Source organism: Podarcis gaigeae, assembly GCF_964106915.1.
Source record: "Podarcis gaigeae genome assembly, chromosome: 2".
NCBI classification, from domain to species: Eukaryota; Metazoa; Chordata; class Lepidosauria; order Squamata; family Lacertidae; genus Podarcis; species Podarcis gaigeae.
In genome coordinates, this window is record NC_139679.1 from 23,491,400 (window position 1) to 23,511,049 (window position 19,650).

The following is a 19,650-nucleotide window of genomic DNA, read 5'->3' on the forward strand; positions in this document are numbered from 1 at the left end:
ACCTAGTTAACTTGCTTTGGAACTGGGACCAGGGACACGGGTGGCTCTGTGGTCTAAACCATTGAGCCTCTTGGGCTTGCCGAGCGGAAGGTCGGCGTTGGAATCTACGCGATGGGGTGATCTCCCGTGGCTCTGTCCCAGCTTCTGCCAACCTAGCAGTTCGCAAGTATATGAACACGAGTAGATAAATAGGTATTGCTGCGACGGGAAGGTAAATGGCATTTCCGTGCACTCTGGCACTCGTGCACCAGTAGTGATTTCATCATGACCCGGAAAGCTGTCTGTGGACAAATGCCTGTTCCCTCGGCCTGAAAAGCAAAATGAGCACCGCAACCCCACAGTCACCTAACCATCCAGGGGTCCTTTACCTTTTTTATTCAGTATATACATGACAGTTAGCTATTATGGCTGTTCTCCAAGGGTCCCTAGGGATTTTAGTGCCATGGCTAGAGTTCAGAGAGAAAAAACTGCGGGCACCTCCCCATACACACATGTGCACACAAAAGTACAATTCTTAATTCCACCACAATTTTGATGGAAGCATTTTTCTTTTTCCTTTTTGGAAATGCTTTAAGCAAATTGAGAATGTGAGTCAGTAGCAGAAACGGGGGTGGGGTGGGGCGGGGTGGGGGTGGGGCAAAGCCTGCTGGATCAGACCAATGACCCATCTAGACTAGCATCCTGGTGGCCAGTGGGTGACTCCAGGAAGCACTCAAGCAAGGCCTGAGCACAACAGCACCCTGCTCAACTGCAATTGGTTGACTAGCAACTGGTACTCAGAGACATTCAGCAACAGTGAAGGTGGAACACAGCCATCATGACTAGTAACCATTGATCACTTTATCCTCCATGAATTTGTCTAATTCTCTTTTAAAGCCCCACCATACCGTGTGCTGCTGATGTGTAGTGTGCAATATATCTGCCAACTTTGCAGTGTTCTGTGCATGTGGCAGCCCCAGAACATAGCTTAAATTATGGCCTCCTTATGCCATTTAGAGGGACGTGGGTGGCGCTGTGGGTTAAACCACAGAGCCTAGGACTTGCCGATCAGAAGGTCGGCGGTTTGAATCCCCGCGACGGGGTGAGCTTCCGTTGCTTGGTCCCTGCTCCTGCCAACCTGGCAGTTCGAAAGCACGTCAAAGTGCAAGTAGATAAATAGGTACCGCTCCGGAGGGAAGGTAAATGGCGTTTCCGTGCGCAGCTGTGGTTCGCCAGAAGCGGCTTAGTCATGCTGGCCACATGACCCGGAAGCTGTACGCCGGCTCCCTCGGCCAATAAAGCGAGATGAGCGCCGCAACCCCAGAGTCGGCCACGACTGGACCTAATGGTCAGGGGTCCCTTTACCTTTACCTTTTATGTCATTTAATCATGCACTAATTGAGTTGGATAACCCATGCATTCTTTCATCAAACCACTTGAAATTAACGTTTACATTGCCATAGGCCGTTTGTGTAACGGAACCCTATCCTGAACCTTCTTAGCTTTTCAGAGAAGTTGTTTCTAGCTTACCTACCCTTTTGATTATTGCAGAGTCTGGAAAGTGTATTGCTATCTCCGGTGTACCTTGATGTTCTTGTTATCCTTATCGCTGGTTCATCCCTTCAATTCCTGCTAAGATGTTGATATCCCCAGGCAGGGAAATCTGCAGGAGAACAGTTTTGCATTATGTAACAAAGAGGAATAGATACATGTACAGATGCCAGTATATGTTGGCTTGAATTTCTAGTTCCCCCCTGACAGTTTTGGGCAGTGTATTATAACTAAAAACTCAAACTCAAAATGGCAAATCAAAAGACAAGGCATAGCTGTTAAATCCTGCCTTTCCAACTTAGGGGTTCCCACTGAAAGCCTGCTCAGATTAGAAAGCGTTACTGTAGGGCTTTTGAAAGACCTATGAAAGTCCACAGTGGGAGTATTCTAGATCAAGGGCAGCCTATGCCAAGAATGCTGTGTCCTTGTAGAATGAAATTAGTGCACAGAAGGTATATGGAAGAGCCTGCTCTCAGTTGATCTCAAGGGAATGTAAGAGAGTAAAGGGAAGAGTAGGTCTCTTTGGTAAGCTGGGCTGAAGCCATTAAGCCTCCAGAGGCAACAGCTTCGTAATTACTTGCACAGCTTTTGTCCTGAGAGCTAGAGAGAGGAGTCTATAGCCTGGGCTTCTATAATCTGCACCCCAGAAATCCAGAGCCTGTGCCAAAAACAATTTAAATTCTGTGCTTTGCACGATTTATGCAAAATCATGTTGTACAGTCATACCTCGGGTTGAAGTAGTTTCAGGTTAAGCATTTTCGGGTTGTGCTCCGCGGTGACACGGAAGTAACGGAACGCGTTACCTCCGGGTTTCGCTGCATGCACAGATGCTCAAAATGACGTCGTGCGCATGCACGGAAGTGGCGAATCATGACACGCACAGACACGGGTTGTGTTCACTTCAGGATGCGAATGGGGCTCCGGAATGGATCCTGTTCGCATCCATAGGTACCACTGTACAATATATTCACGCCGTGAGGGCAAAGACTGAAGTGAGACTACATCTGAGGTCTAAAGGATTCAAGTGGGCACAATATATACTAATGCACACATGCCTCCCCAGCCCCCAGAAAGCCTGGCCCAAAAATTTCATGTAGGCATCTGAGATGCTGCTTACATGTTTCTAGGTTTGCTTAAGCAAAAAGGAAAGGCGGGTTCAGACTGCAGTGCAGACAGCCATCTTTATGTCTCCACTGTCTTTAACGACATTGTAGTTTTTGTAGATCTTTACTTAATCTGTGCACGCGTAGAACTTGAATCCCTGCTTTGGTCCTTTTGGTTTGTTGCCTACCTGACTGTGAAAATAAGCTTGAGTGTGTGTGGATAGGCGATGCCTGGTGAAATAAGGAGAAGAGAAGAAGGTATCTCAGTGGTCTGGAGGTGAGGGTTCACTGGCATGTGTAAAGTTCCATGTAGCAGAACAGGGTGTGTAAAATAAGCAGATGTATGCAAAAGTGATTAATTTGCATGCTTCATGCAGGGCACAGAATTGCGCTTTCTTGACTCAGCATTTTATTTACCTTAGCACAGAGTATTCTCTCAAGTGCATGGAACATGCATAGCCTCGGGCATGGCTCAAACCCCTGTGCTCTCAACCAGCATGAGTTGATGCTGTGCATATAAACCAGCTCAGCTGACAGCATGTGCAGCTATCAAGCAGCTTAAAAAGGTAAATGAGCCAGTATGCGAGGCACAAGCTGATACCATTCTTTACTTTCTGCAGTGTCACCCTTGTTCCTAGAGTTATGTCGGAGTCAGACATGTTTGGTCTTAACACTGTGTTTTGGTTGCTTAAGCTCCCTTCCCCTGAAAATTGATCTTAAAATCAAACTAATTTTAATACTAACTAATTCAAACTAATCCCCCCCTTTACTTACAGTAACCTCGGGTTACATACGCTTCAGGTTACATATGCTTCAGGTTACAGACTCCGCTAACCCAGAAATAGTACCTCGGGTTAAGAACTTTGCTTCAGGATGAGAACAGAAATCGTGCAGCGGCGGCGCAGCAGCAGCAGGAGGCCCCATTAGCTAAAGTGGTGCTTCAGGTTAAGAACAGACCTCCAGAACGAATTAAATTCTTAACCCGAAGTACCACTGTACTTAGAAACCTCTCTTTCAAAGCAATGGATATGTTCCTACCATTTAAAAAAAAAACAACCACTTTTCTGCTTGAATATCTCTGTGTGTGCTTATTTATCATTGGTATATTCCAAGTCCTCCAACAGAAAACAGAACTGAAGACTGAAAATTTCAGAACATAGCTGAAGACAGGGTGGAGAAGATACAGTGGACCTTTGGGTTGCAAACGTGATCCGTGCGGGAGACACGTTCGCAACCCGCAGCACCGCGTCTGCGCACACGTGGGTCGTGATTCGGTGCTTCTGCGCATGTGCAAAGCACAATTCCGTGCTTCTGCGAGTGCCAAAACCCGGAACTAACCCATTCTGGTACTTCCAGGTTTGGCGCGGTGCGCAACCTGAAGCATCTGTAACCCAAGGTATGGACTGTACTGAATTCTCAGAACCTTGCAGGCTACACTCCTGAGTTTGACCCGTGTGCCACTACAACTCGCTGGTCTCCAAAGCCTGGCTAGTAACCTCAGCCCTGATAGAAATGCTCTAATGGAGGCTCCTCTAGCACTGTTGTTATGTGGTGAGATGGGGCGGTTATGTGTCTTACACCACGTCAGGATATTGGCACATCTTGTTCTCTACTGGCTGGCCATAACTTCCCACAGTTTCAGAAGGGTATCCTTCTCAGGCCTGCCCAGTTGAACCTGGCATCTTCTGCATGCAGATCGTATGCTCTGCCACTGAGCCATCAACAGCCCTTCCCTAAATCTGTGTGCGCATTGGCACCTCTGCCCAAGATCCTGATATTGGCTAGAGAATACTGAGGAAAGTTAGGGCAGTATGGTCTGCTCTAAGAGGAGAAAAATGCTTAAGAGTGCGATAAATATTGACAGAAACTCGCCTGCAGTTCCCTGCACAAATGGTCAGTTTAGAAGGACCCTCAAGACTTCGACCTAGTTGTCTCCACAAGCATGCTTTTTCCAAGGCCTTCTGTTTCATTAGTGTAATTTTTGCGCCACCAGCTCTCCGTATATCATGGCAGAGAATGATGTTGACGGATAAAATGTGCCAAATCCTAACATTTGTTTGTAATATCGAAGAAAATTAAGACTGTGCAGAAGGGCAGATTGTTAATATGAGGCAGAGAGGGGTATATGAGTGAAATGACAGTGTCCTCATCAGCGTTTGGATTTTACGGCTGTAAAAATAGCCTGCCCCACCTGGGGAAGGGGGAGCAAGGAATATCTTTCTTCTCCCCACCCCTTAACCTGACATGTATGTTTCATGCTGTTCCCCTGGGTGAGGCAGTTGCTTTCATCTTTGAAGATCTGCCTCCCAAAAAGTGAGGATTTATAAACCAGATCAAACGCATCACATCAGTTAGAAATAGATCAGAAGCTGCATCTACACGTGGGATCACTAGGATGACTCTTGTCCCATGGGGCTACCTCTCTTCGGTACACAACTCTCCTTTCTCTCTCTCTCTCTCTCTCCCCAACCCAGTAAACAAATGCATTTGGAATTTGCATTCAGCAGACCCAATTCTACAGAATTTTCTCCCCTCCCCTCCTCCCCAGGATATTTGGAGAGCAGACTGTCAGAATTTAGTTCCCTGTTTTTGTATATGCAATTTAAAGATTGAAAGGGTCTTCTTGCCCATAGAGGAAATGCAGTTTTAAGTGAAGCACAACTTAACAGCACAGCTTAAATGAGAAAGTACTCTTTTGATTAGGTATGACAATGGGCTTCCTTTAAAACAAACAGTACCAGGCGTTGTGTGTGTAGCTCAGAAATAGATGCACGGCTGGCCAGGATTGTGTTACGGAGTCAGTGGCTCTTCCAAATAGGGACCCTATAGATGTCCTAGACCTTCTTTGCTGTTAAAAACTCCCTGTCAGTAGGGAACAGATTCCTAGTTGTGGGGTAACTCATATGCTGTACGTCAGGTGTGGGGAGTGCCAGTTTCTCCCCTGAGGGCCACTTTCCCTATGAAGTAATTTGTTGGGGGCCGAATGTCATGGGTAGTTGGGGTTGGAACTAAAATTTTGCAGGGCCACCTGCCCCATTGCTCCACATGCCTGAACACTCAGTGGTATATACCATTGTACGGTTGACTTGTGGCAGAAGCCCAGAACCCCACTTTGCAGAATAAACAGGAGGGCTCCCAAACTCTGCAGAGCTGGCTTATCGCACTTGGACCCTGTTAAGTCCAGATACAAGAATTACCTAATTGCACCACTGCATCCATTAATTTTCTGACACACACACACACCTTCCTCCTCTAAGTGGGATTATTCCTGGAATTGTACTGTGCTTCCCGTGTGCTCTGTGTGTCTCAGAAGCACAGAATGAGAATAAGGTTATATATCCAGGAAGGCTGCTCCTCGTTCTGCTGAAGAGAAGGCAGCGGAACACTTGCCATTGTGAGTATGGCAAATTGGATTGAAGACCCCTGATCATGACTCCTCAGTTTGGAATTAAAAAGGCACTAAGCCATTCCAGAAATTACTTTTTCAGTAGCACACAATTCAGTTCAGTTTCTGACAGACACCAGCTGGCTTAAGAATTTCACTTAGAAGGCTTGTTGAAAGAGGAATGTCAAAAGGGCAATAGAGAAGGTCCCTTGCGTTATATAAAATGGCAGAGAGTTCCAAAAGGACATCTCCATTCCTAAAAACTTTCCTAGTTCAGTTTCTCTGTTTGTCTCGGTTGAGTCAAGAGGCAGAACGTTAACCCCCCCCCCTTTCATTCTCAGTGCATTGTGTAGGGCTATTGATCTTCACAATTGTATTTGACATTGCACAGGCTCTGTGAGACGTCTTCCACCCTCCCCCCGCCAGCCTCTTTTCCCTTTATTTGGTGAACCTTTTGCTTTTCTAGCCACTTCCCAGAAGTGTTTTGTTTTGTTTTTCATCAGGCTGCTAGTTTTCATGGTTCTGGTCTCTTTCTCTTTCCTTCGCCCCTCCCTCCCTTCCCCCCTCCCGATCCATGATCTTCTTGCACCTGGGGCTGGGCTGAAGGACTGCGATATCAGCCAGTATGTTGTAAAAACCATGAGCTGTTTTATTTCACCACCACCATTTACTCTGAAGAGCCTAAGAATGTGCTGTACAGTGGTACCTCGGGTTACATACGCTTCAGGTTACATACGCTTCAGGTTACAGACTCAGCTAACCCAGAAATAACCCAAGGTAACCAGCTAACCCCAAGGTACCACTGTATTAGTTTTGAGATCTGTCACTTCATAGATAATTAGGAACTAAGCCAGATCAAACTCATCAGCTGAGACTCCACTGTCTCCACTGGCTGGTAGTGGCTCTCCAGAACCTCAGAGAGCAGGGACATTCCCAGTCCTTACCTGGAGAAGCTGGAAACTTCTGCATTTAAAACAGATGCCCTACCATTGCGCTTCAGCCCTTCCCAAATATGTTGCATGGACAGGGAACTTTAAAGAGTTCTGAATTCTGCCTCTTTTGTGCCATTTCTTCACCTTGATGATTCCGTTTCTCTCTGTGTAAATTCAGATCCATGCTGGTCTCTCACAAAGTGTTAAGGTAAAGGTGAAGGGACCCCTGACCATTAGGTCCAGTTGTGGCCGACTCTGGGGTTGCAGCGCTCGTCTCGCTTTATTGGCCGAGGGAGCCGACGTACAGCTTCCAGGTCATGTGGCCAGCATGACTAAGCCGCTTCTGGTGAACCAGAGCAGCGCACGGAAATGCCGTTTAGCTTCCCGCTGGAGTAGTGGTACCTATTTATCTACTTGCACTTTGACGTACTTTCGAACTGCTAGGTTGGCAGGAGCAGGGACCGAGCAGTGGGAGCTCACCCCATCGTGGGGATTCGAATTGCCGACCTTCTGATCGGCAAGTCCTAGGCTCTGTGGTTTAACCCACAACGCCACAAAGTATGACACAAAGTGTTAGTGCTGACCTAAATGGCCGCGGCCCAGTATACCTGAAGGAGTGTCTCCACCCCCATTGTTCAGCGCGGACACTGAGGTCCAGCTCTGAGGGCCTTCTGGTGGTTCCCTCACTGCGAGAAGTGAGGTTACAGGGAACCAGACAGAGGGCCTTCTTGGTAGTGGCACCCACCCTGTGGAACGCCCTCCCATCAGGAAATATACAACTATCTGACTTTTAGAAGACATATGAAGGCAGCCCTGTTTAGGGAAGTTTTTAATGTTTGGTGTCTTATCGTGTTTTTAATATTCTGTTGGGAGCCGCCCAGAGTGGTTGGGGAAACCTTACCAGATGGGTGGGGTATAAATAATGAATTGTTATTATTTTATTATTACTACTGTATAACATGCCAGCCTTCCAAAAAGTTTTATTGCTTATGTGCAGGGGTTCAACGTGAAGAATTTCCAGCAAGTAGGTACTGCCTGTTGCCCAGACTTTTCTTCTTGGGGAAAGTTGCCAAAGGCTGAAACATTGCTCCATTTCACCAAATCGGGTTTTTTTAAAAATTGCACAAAATGTTGCCCGCTAGTGGCTTCATGTACCAGAGCTGTTGTGGCTGTGTTGCATGGGCGCTGTGAATGGTAACTAGTGGCTGCTACAATTGTACAAATTGTCATCTGGCTGGAGTGGGGAGTCCATGAAAAGATAAACAGCATTGCAAAGAGAAAACTAAAAGCAGCCCTCTTGGCCCATAGGAAGAAAATCCAAAATTCATATCAGGGCAAAAACAAGAGCAATAGAATCAAAAACTTGCATGCTGTTTTGTGGCATTTTGATTAGCCTAATAAAGGTATTGTATCTAGTATAGATTTTGACATTATTGCAAATGTGTGTCTGTCAATTGGCAAAGAATGCTCACTCACCAGGAGAATGTTAAGCAAAATAACTGCTTTGGCAATATCTTATAGAAAGACAGCGTATAAATTAATTAAATTTGCTAGCTTGCTCCAAGCCTAAAATAAATGTGCAAGTCTGTCTTGTTACAGCATTCATGAATATTTAGCTCTACAACATGGTTTTCAGAGTACACCATGTGAAGAAGAAAAGTAGCTAGCTTGAGTATATTCAGTGATACATTGTTATAAATTCACGTAGTCTGACACAGTAGAAATATATTTTAAAAATTAAAAAATTGTCCAGTAGCACCTTAGAGACCAACTAAGTTTCTTCTTGGTATGAGCTTTCATGTGCATGCAAAGCTCATACCAAGAACAAACTTGGTCTCTAAGGTGCTACTGGACAATTTTTTAATTTTTAATTTTAATTTTATATTATTTTAAAAAATAATATATATTTCTATTGTTATAAATGTCTTTATTTTCCTTTCACCATTGAATACTACAATCACCAAGATTAGAGGTGGTTTCCAGGTGTTTTCTTGTTAATATATTTATTGATACTTACTCAAAAATATACAAAAATTCATACCTGTTATAAAATATATATAAAGATATAATATATATATATATATAAATTCGTATCTTTTTATAATATATTGAAATCAAACAGATACTTAATCTAAAAAACAACAGAGGCAGAAAAAAAGAAAAATGAAGAGAAAGCAAAAGAGAAAAGGATAAGGAAAGATAAAAAGACTTCCAATTCTCTGTCCTGCAGCTAAATATAGTATTCACTCATTAGCATCCAGCCATTCTACTGACAAATATATTTTTTCCAATCTTCAAATCCAAATATTACATGTTCATTTTCTCTTTCATGCAAAAAGCCCATAGGAAGTTTCCAATCCTTAATAAATTTCAGTAATTATTTTTCTCTAATTGAACACATTAACTTTGCCATCTTAGCCAAGTCCAATAGTTTTATCAGCCATTCCTCTGTAGTGGGTCAGATTATATCTTTCCATCTCTGTGCATATAACAATCTCACCATTAACTTATTTCATTATAGAAATCAGGCACTTGTCTGGCTTCTAATTCAGACTCTGACAATCACTTCCTCTTTGCTTTTTTTCCGGGGGTGGGGGGCAACTCTTCTTTTAGCAATGATTTCCAATTGATCCATCAGTGAGGACTCCTGATGCTCCGCTAAAGCCCCTTTACTCCCTAAATAGTAACATTCAGATATGTAAAGGGGGAAAAACAGAATGAGGGCAGTTATATCAGTCGTCCTTGAATTACTGTCGTAAAGCTCCCATTTTGGAGTGCCTTCAGTGACTAGGGCCTAATGAGGATGTTCAGATCTGATCTGAGTCCCTTACCAGAAAACTGGGGGGGGACCCCACATATATTTGATCTTGGCAGCGATGATCATAGAAATGGCGATTGGAGAGAGGACGACTTCTTTCAGCAGGAAATCATCTGAAAGATGCCCCTTTTCCTTTAGCATCTCAAGGCAGGCACAGTTGCAGAGACAGACAACTGAACCGTTTGCGAATTTGGTGGCTGTTTTTTTTTTGTTTGTGCCTGTCTCCTTTCATTCCTACAGCTGCAGGCAGGCTGTCAGTGCTTGCTGGTTCTTGCTGACCCAAAGGTTGCTGTGGTGGTTCGAGAAAGATGTGAGTTTTATTACTGGACCCTTTTACGTTTCCCTTTCCATTTCAGTCTCCTCCCCCACCGTCGGAAAGCCCTACAAATGTAATTATTGCGGCCGCAGCTACAAGCAGCAAAGCACGTTGGAAGAGCACAAGGAACGCTGCCACAACTACCTGCAGAGTCTTAACACTGAACCACAGTCGCTGGCTGGCCAGCAAGGTAAGTCTGGACCTGCCAGGCTGGGACAGGCGAGCTTGAGGGGCAGTGTTGTCGGTCACTTAGAATGGCTTTACGCACAGCAATTTTTGCAAGTATCCAAACCGGCTAGCAGGGTCTATGTGGGTGGAACAGTCCAAATTGTCTTCTGCAATGCAAAATGCCTTCCCTAGCTGGTACTTCCTCTTTGAGGTGGTTCCCCTCCACTGCATGGAATTTCCATCTAAAGGCAGATTTAGTTACTGTTGCCATCATCATCATTATTTGCTTCATTTATGAATCACTTAGCACAAGGCATCCTGCCATCTGTTTCAGCAGCAGGCACTAGTTAGGTAATGAGGGCTAGAATCCCATATCTAGTCCGGGTGAAAATTTGGGTTTAGTGTCTAGAACATGTAGAGCCTGGTAGTGAGAGAAACCATGGCCTTGAAGGACAGTCTAAATGGGTTCAGTGATCAGGCTGGTCACTGAGATCCAGCTCTGAGGACCTTCTGGCAGTTCCCTCATTGTGATAAGTTAAGGTAGAGGGAATTAGGCAGGGGTAGTAGCACCCACTGTGGAACGCCCTCCCATCAGATGTCAAGGAGATGAGTAACTATATAACCTTTAGAAGACATCTGAAGGCGACACAAGATTTACCCACCTGGGAAGAATGGCAGTTGAAGTTGATGGACTACATGGAATTGGCAGAAATAACTGGCAGAATCCGAGACCAGGGAGAAGAGTTGGTGGAAGAAGATTGGAAGAAATTTAAAGATTACCTACAGAAATATTGTAAAATTAATGAATGTTAGAAAAGATGCTGGAATGAAAGTACATGGCTTTAGCAGAAATGCTATAAAGAATTAAGTACAATAGATTGTAAATGGATTAAAGGACTTTTCTTTCCTCGGCAAATCACTGAACCATCAGCATCTACTGTTTTCACAATATAGGCCTTCCAAAGGTTGAGGCAGAAACGCTCTAGGGAGCCAAACGTCACACCTGCTTTTGTTTCCTTGCCAGGTGACGAGATGCGAGACTTGGAGATGGTGCCGGACTCCATGCTTCACTCCTCAGCCGACCGGCCAACCTTCATTGACCGACTGGCAAACAGCATCACCAAACGAAAACGCTCCACACCTCAGAAATTTGTGGGTAAGGAGCTTCCCCTGGATTCCTGGAAGTGGACTAAAGGTAGTGGCAGGACAACGGCGCTGTTGACCACCGACAGTTGTGTTATTTATTGTCTTGGGTGTTTCCCTGTGGGCCATCAAATCTTGCATTCACAGCCCCGCCAGCTTTTATCATCCCTCTCCATGCTGGATTGCAAAAACAAAAGGTGGTTGGGTAGGGCATCTCTCAGCAAGTAGCAAGATGGCAGCTACCACTAGACTGGGATTGACAGCCAGTTATGCTCTCTGGAATAGCTGCCGTTAGTGGGATTTGGCTTCAAGTCTGGCCCAGAACTAAACTACAAGGTGGTAGACACACTAGATTAATTTGGCTGTTGTGGGAGTTGTTTTCTTCTTTTTTCATGGTATAATTTAATTGTATTCATGTTATTGAATGTGTTGTAAGTTAGAGACCTTCAGGTAACACGTCACTGACAAGTCTAATAGTAGTAGTAGTAGTAATAAACAACTAATAGGTGCAAAATGGAGTCACAAACTCAAGAAGCAAGTTCAAATTGAGCCTGCTTCTTACATGAAGTATTCCTTGCCTCCAGTCAAGTGCAGACTCAGATCTGTGTGCTGCGGAGAAGAGGAAAGCCTCATGCACCATCTTTCTTGCCCAGCTGTTGCACAACAGCCCTGCAGTGCTACTAGCTGAGTCTTTTAATCCGGTAGTTGCTTCCAGCACCCTCTTGCAGACCAGAGGGAAACAGGAAAGCACAAAAGCCTATTCCTTTTTAAACAGGCTTAGCCAGCACACCCTAAACTTTTCCATTCAGCCAGCACACAACTTGCTGAGGAAAGCAAGCCTTGCTTTCGGCTGCTTTATCCAAGCTTGGAGATCAAAGAAAGCTTGTTCATTTCCCAGGCAGACCCCCCTCAACTTCCTTATGACCAGGAACCCTGAGACCAACACTCCTTGTATTTTCCAGACCACTCCCTTATAACTTCCGTAGAATGTAAAGACAGCCCACGTTGCCTGAGTCTCTCCCAGAGCTCGGAAGGACATGCTAGTCTCTTACAACTCTGATCCTAAACTTCCGGCAATGTAAATTCCCGTTGTCTAGACACGTGGGAGTTCTAGAATCCTGTGGTTGGCAATTGCACACACGGTTAAATTGTGAAACCTTATTAGAAATAAAAGGTGGGGGGAAATTGACAGACGGTAAGATCAGAATACAAAATTAGCCAGAGAGCACTGTGGGCCTGAAACTGGACTAATCCCAGCCCCAGCCCCTACGATATAATATTTCTAGTCTGTTTATGAGTAGACAGCAAGGATGGTTAGCTTCCTGGTGGTATAGAAGACCCAATCTGGACCCCGATGGTAGAGGGACCCCTCCCCCAACTACAGGAGCTGCTCAGCTTTTTAAAGGTTCTCTCCCCTCTGGTTCTTTTGAAGGAAGGATCTCTGGCTCTTTCTGACCAATGAGAGCCAGTTGCTCAGGTTGGTCATGTCTCTCAGATTCTCTTTTTGCATTTGAAATGGACAAGAGGGGGCTATGTATAAGAACTGGCAGGGGCAAGAGATTAATGCCCTGCATGTGCGGCAATAGCTGCATCCAGAGATTTCTTTGCAAGGTTTTTTGTCCATGTGCTGTGCTCTTATTTGACTTCCATCCCTAACAGGCTCATCGTATTGACTGTAGAGGGAACTTGTCTTTTGATACCTCTCATCCTTTGCCTTAGGAGAGAAGCAGATGCGGTTTGGCCTCTCCGACATGGCATTTGACGTCAGCTCCGGCTTCGAGAAGGACGTGGAGATGGTGGCGGCCCACCATCCCATGGACACGAGCTTTGGTGGATCCCTGTCCTTCATGGGAGCAGAACACTTGCGCCCTCTCAGAATCCCGCCGACCAACTGCATCTCCGAGATCACCCCCGTCATCAGTTCCGTCTACACGCAGATTCAGCCCCTCCCAGGCAGGCTGGAAATAGCAGGAAGCCGGGAAGCTGCGGAAGGCCACGAGGACCTTCCCGACGGGACGCAGATTGTGTACCGGGCATCTCGGGAGCCCAGCATGGTGTCACCTAGCAACGGCTGCCAGGATTCCACAGACACTGAGAGCATCCACGAGGAGAGGGGCTCACAGCAGCCGCTGCTGTCCATCATTGGGAACTGCACCAGCAGCCGGCAGAGTCCGGCCTACGCCAAAGAGGACCCGAAAGTACAAGAGGGCATCATTCCCACCACTACTCGGTCAACTCCCAGCTCAGCCAAAGAAGCCCTGCGTGTGGTGAATGATGAAGGGGAACAGATAAAAGCCTTCAAATGCGAGCACTGCCGAATCTTGTTCCTGGACCACGTCATGTTCACTATCCACATGGGCTGCCACGGCTTCAGAGACCCTTTCGAATGCAACATCTGCGGCTATCACAGCCAAGACCGGTACGAGTTCTCCTCCCACATAGTGAGAGGGGAGCATAAAGTCGGCTAGTCCTAAACTCTCTCCCCTCTCTCCCCACCTTCCCTAAATCTCCCTCCCCATCTTTCGTGCCCCATCCTCGTCGGGTATGGAGCCGTTCATTTCTTTTGTACTCCGTTGCACTGACTTTGGCTAAAAAAGAGAAATGTTCTAAAAAAATAAAATAAAAACCCTAACTTTAAAAAAAAAATCCAACAAACTTGAGATGGGGAGGAGCTCATAACATTTGCCTTTTCTACGCTGTGTTATTTAAATACTGTTTATTGATTTTAAAGTTCTCTTGTGCTTTTGATTCTCTTCCACTCATAGTTGTTATTTATTAATTTCATTTCTCTATTTTGTTGTCATGTAAGCCTTTTCTTTATGTCATTTTGCCAGGGGCTTCCTCCATTTTGAGGGACACGACACACACCTCTGGTACACATCAGCAAGATATTAGTGTCTTTCATGTCTGTCCCTCCTTCCTCCTCCATTCAAAGTTTATTTGGGCTTCTTTTGGTGAATTTCAGTTCAGGTATCTCTTGTCAAGCCACCATGTTAGACGTTAAGAACCTCAGATCAGGTGCTAATATACTCTTGTAGAACTTCGCCCTTTCAAAGGGGCTAGGAAAGCCACGATTTGAGTTACACTTAGATGGTGATGTCAGGAAGAACCGCGTGTTCCCTCTTTTTTTGGGTGTCTGTGAAACACAGCATAGGAAGGTATCCTACTAGGAACTCTGTGGTCCCGCGAACTCTATACCTCTATGCTTCTGCTTTATGACAGCTTTGTGTCTCTTCTTTTGGGGCACAGAAAAGGTGGCGAATTCTGCATCTGGTGAAAATGAAGGAGCTGCAGCGCCAACTAGTCTGAAGGAAGGTGGCAAGCGTTTGTGTACAAAGTTTGCCAGGGTGCTGCTTTTGCAAGCTCAATTGAAGATCAGCATTAGGAAAGCAAATGCTCCCCCCCCCCCCAGGATACAAGGAAGGAAAGGGCATGTTCTGCATTCTAGCTGTTAAGAATCTGAGATGCCCTCCTTCAAAAGGATGTGCTTGGTGTCCGTGTTGTTCATCGTGACCTTCTCTTCAGAAGGGTTGCTTGAGCTAACGTCCTCTGAGCTTCCTTCTGCCGGCTCTTAAAGAGTCTTTTTTTTTTAGTGGAAGTTTTAGAAGGTGTGAGCCTCAACCCTTAGGTGAGTGTATGTCACCGACCTCTCTCTCCAAAAGCATGCAACTTCCGTAGGGTGAATGAATAAACATGACCCTGTTGGATGTGATTCCTAGGAGACATAATCAAGGGACTTTCAGTGGAAGGCAGGGAACAAGATAGCAAAAGCCTCTGTGGCTTTTAGTAACCTCCCTTGCAACTACTAGAGTCGGGTGCTGAAGCCTTGTCACTTCTTGCTGCTGTTCTGGTGCCTGACTTCTGCCTCTCTCCAGTCAGTTGCCCAGGAATTGGTTATCACAAAGTAGCTTGGGGTTTGACTCCTTTCCCAGCAGGAAGGACTGCCTTGTTTTTGCACAGATCAGTCAAAAACCTTAGTGATCCGTGTTCAGAAAGCATATGGGGTTTTTTTGGACTCCATTAGCAAACTCTTGACAGCAGCAGCCGTGAAGGTGGAAGGTCCTTGTCTTGTAAAGCTACATAAAAGCACACAGTGGCATGGACAAAATTGTGTAGAGTAACTTCCAGTAACCTATCTGCCCAATATCTACACAGTAGCCAGAGTCTCCCATTTTCTCACAGGTACGTGATCAGTGGTGCCAAAGAGGGCCATTGGTGTTCTGCAATGCAGATCCCGCCGAAAAAACCTTGCTTTGTGTACTTTAGTGTCTTAAAAGCCTTGATCACCACGAAGGGCTGAAACCTCTAATTCTGTAGTTTGGTTGAAGATGCGTTTCTGTTAGTGGACTGTAGGCAGGATTTGTTACTCCATGTCAGGCTTATTCAGTCATTCCTACCAGCCCAAGCAGAAATTCTGTTTATCCTTGCTTTTAAGAGTGTAATCGCCAAATGTAAAGGCTTGGGGGTTGAGGCAGCATAACATGGGAAGTTTGCCTTTCTGCAAGGTGTTGTCCTTCGTCTCAGCACCTTGACCTGCTAGAAGCACCTTGCCTGACAGAAAGAGATGGGAGGTAAGGGTAAAATTGTATCTCTAGTCTTAGGACACAGCAAGGGGAGAAGGCTTGTGGTTTTAGATAAATGCCCATGATGCATAAAAAATAACTTGCTCAACAGCAGCTCAGCAAACTGCTTCCTTGTGGGATAAACCAAAGGCTGTTCTTTTTCTACTTATAGAAACACCTCAAGTTGCAACGTTTTGTTCGGTTTTGCCCTTTTGTTATTAGACTGCTTTTTTGAGATGTGAAATGCTAAATTTTCCGAGCTTTCGCCACCCCTTGCAAGGCCGGACAGATTTGCTTAACTGGAAAGGCCTTGACAAATGAGATGTTCCGGGGGATTCCTCTAGAAGATGGGAAGGTGAGAACCTTCCTTCAAATAGTTGCACTCCACTGTTCTGCCACACTTTCTAAAGCTCTTAACTTTTCTGGTACAAAGTCACTTTCCCCTTCTGCCTTGTCACTTGGGTTCAGCATACGAATTGTATCTTACAGGTTCAGAAGGCATTTTGAGCTGGTTCTGGCAGATGTGTATTTTGTGGCTTCAAGCAGAGGGAATAGAATATTAAAATTCTTGTCATTAAGATTACTATTGTGCAATACGACTGGAACCTGCTGGGAGACTTTGCCAAATTGCTAAAGGGACTTGAGAGTCCACTTCCTGTCTTTTCAATGAGGATTGTACTTTCCCCTCCCTCCCTGTTATTCCTTAGGCCCCTTGGATAAAGGATTTTGATTTTTTTAAAAGCACTCATATCTCCTATTGGTGTACAGTATTCAGCACTTTTTGTGATTGTTAAACCGAAGAATCAGTTCAGAAGGCATAGTTCCCCCCTCAATAATTCCCAAGACTTGGATGCTCATTAAATTATATTATTTGAATGAAACTGCCCAGTGGTGATTCTGGGGATGACACTTCTGTACTGGGAATTGTTACGGGGTTTCTCATGTGACTGGAAGACATCTTATGATCCAGCCATTATACATTGTATTTTTGAATGTTTTGACTTCATACTGCTTTAAAAGTTAGGATTTGTCCACTACAAATCTTGCAAACATGAAGGTTTGAGTCAGATTAACACAAGCAGTTTGATAAGATAATTGTGTTGAATGAATGAACTCAAGGTGTTCCATTTGTGCCCCTGGAAATCTGTGAGAGCATATCTTAAAGCTGCTTCTTAGCTATTTTTTAAAACACACATTTGGGTTCTCAGGAAAGGCTTATCTAAAGACTTGTGAAAGCAGGATGTTGGAAATCTAATGCACATTTATTACATTTAATAAAAAACCTCAAAGCTGATTTCCAACTTTTAAAGACATTTACCTGTCATTGAGTGACTGTTTTGGCCCATTTTGTGTATATGAGCAAGTAAAAAAAAAAGCTTCTTCCAGAATGCGTTTTCAACATTTTTTCCCATGAACCGCCTAACACACCAGTATTTTAGATGATTCTTGCATCTTGCTTATAGGATTCATCCTGTGAAAGCTAACTAGCTTTTCACATCAATGCGTTCAGAGAAAGATCTAAAACATTTGTCGCGTGAACCACAAATGTTCTAGAATTAAATCTCTGAGTTGAGATGTTTGCACATCTTCTGATCCAGGCAGACCTGTGTGTATAGCAGTAATGAGAGAAGCAAACTCCTAAACTCAATGTGTGCATGTTTTTGTTACTCCCTCTCCACCCCAGTATGAATCTAGGCCTAGAATGGTGTTTGCAGGAATCATTTCCATTTATAGGAAGATTCTCTCTTGTAGGATCTGACAAAGAGCACTTTCCTCTAGGTACATGAGGCTGTCTGGACCTCTGGTTGTGGCACACATGCAGGGTTGAAGGCTTTTCTCCCAGTGTGTTTTGCAACACTCTATTTAATTGGCAAGCACTATTTGGTCCATCGACCAAGGTGAAACAAAAGTTGGCATTTACGAAGTCCTCCAACTATTGAAAGAGATCACTTATTCCCCAGACATAGGCAAAATCTTATGCGTGGTGTTTGTTTGTTTGATTATGTGAAATAAAGCAGAGAGCAAAATTTGTATCTGCTTTTCCCCCACTTAGTAGATCAGCTGCATAGTTCATGCTAGGCACTTAAATAAAGCTCAATCTGTAAAATAGAGCTTGGGGGAGACACACCCCAAAGCAGCTGTTACACAACCGGGGGCCTTTCCACATGTTTTGTGGGGCTACAACTGCCCATCAGCCACAGCCATCTTGGTTTGGGCTGAAGGCGAGTAACAGCACAAAGCATCTGAAACACCACCTTAGGGAAAGTTGCTAAGAATATGGAGTTTGTTTCCCTAAAATAATCTATTCTTCCAGTTCTAGAAGTGATCCTCAGTGCTCTCATATTTTCCATGTGAGATTAGAGTTCTTTCCAGCTCCCCTAGACCAAATTCTGGGAAGATGCATCTTTCTTTCTTTTTTTCCAATGCAGAGACTAATATTGCTGTGAAAACTGTAAAACATAATCCGACTAGCTATGCTTGTCAACTTGATACATTTGTCAAGAAGTGGGGGCATGTATTGACTTCTTGACATATAACATTGGGAAGGAAATACGTTAGTGCAGTCTTTCTTGTTAGATATTTTTACAGGTTGTTGTTTTTTTCCAGATACAAGTGTGATTCTTTGACAAGAACAACAACAAAAAATTAATAGGAAAATCGGCTTTCATAGTTGGGTACCGACTTCTTGAAAGCCAAAGATGGCCCTTGGGTGCTTGGCATCAATTAATGCCACACTGGTAAATTGAAGCACCTAAAGGGTCATTTGTTACTGTTGATTTCTATTTGTAAAAAGTAAAGATATCCCTTTGTGCCTCCATACAAAGCCCACGTTCAGACTTTTTCTTCCTGTTTTTAGTGGGAATAGAACTGCTCTCTGCAGGAACTCTTTGGTTTTCTTTTGGTTTGTTTTAAAAAAATCAGAAATATTGGGTAGTTCTTGAGCTAAATGAAGACCTCCAGCTCATCACTGTTGAACTATATTTACTGCACTGTGGAATGGTACGAATCTCTCTTAAACCTGCTTCTGTGATGAATCAGGGAGCAAGAATCCTGTTTCAGACTTCACAACTTACCTCCTGCTTCTCCCCTTTTGTGAAAATGGAAACAGGTTTTGTTTTTAGAGAAACAAAGCTCTAAAATTTCTAAGAAAACCAGTGTTCTGTTTTATTTTTGCTTTCACCTGTATGAAGAGCCTAAAAAACAAATCTTGGAAATTTTGTAAAACTCCAGGTCTCTAACTTGTGTAAATATTATATATTTTTTAACCAGATGTATGAAGAACAAAAAGATGTGCAATATCCCCAACCCGCTACAATATTCTTCTCTTCTTTCTAACAAGCTTTCATTTGTATATTGTTATTGGATTTGCTGGTGTCGCACTCTTTCCCCCCCCCCTTTTTTTTTTTTGGTGGGGTTAAACTCACTTTTAAATAAAAGAAAAACCTCTTACTGCAAAAGCTTTTTTGTATCTGTAATATATTGTAAGTACATATTTGTGTAATGGAGATTATACTACTGTTAAGTTTTGTACTGTACTGGCTGAAGGTCTGTTATAAATAAACATGAGTAATTTAACAGCCTGGTCTCGTTTTCCTAACTGGATTATTGCCAGTTTTGTGCTGGTTCCCCATTCTTAGATCAGCACCCCGTTACAAAGCCATGCTGATTGATTTATTCACACATGCACAACCC

General features: G+C 44.2%; 1 protein-coding gene across 11 annotated transcripts in view; it reads left to right on the plus strand.

Moving 5' to 3' along the window:
* Positions 1 to 19,650, plus strand: part of IKZF4 (IKAROS family zinc finger 4) — an 85,132-nt gene that overhangs the window by 50,432 nt on the left and 15,050 nt on the right. For 5 of the 11 annotated variants that reach the window (XR_014561344.1, XM_083727591.1, XM_083727593.1 and 2 more), the window contains exons 6-8: positions 10,125 to 10,274; positions 11,277 to 11,447; positions 13,115 to 13,814. Coding sequence is in view for 10 of the 11 variants with exons in the window: in XM_083727591.1 (XP_083583717.1) it covers positions 10,125 to 10,274; positions 11,277 to 11,447; positions 13,115 to 13,814 (1,021 nt within the window). In the remaining variant the exon portion in view is untranslated. Of the gene's footprint in view, positions 1 to 10,124; positions 10,275 to 11,276; positions 11,448 to 13,114; positions 19,534 to 19,650 lie in introns of those variants that run through there. The other 6 variants (XM_083727592.1, XM_083727587.1, XM_083727586.1 and 3 more) reach the window with 2 other exon arrangements.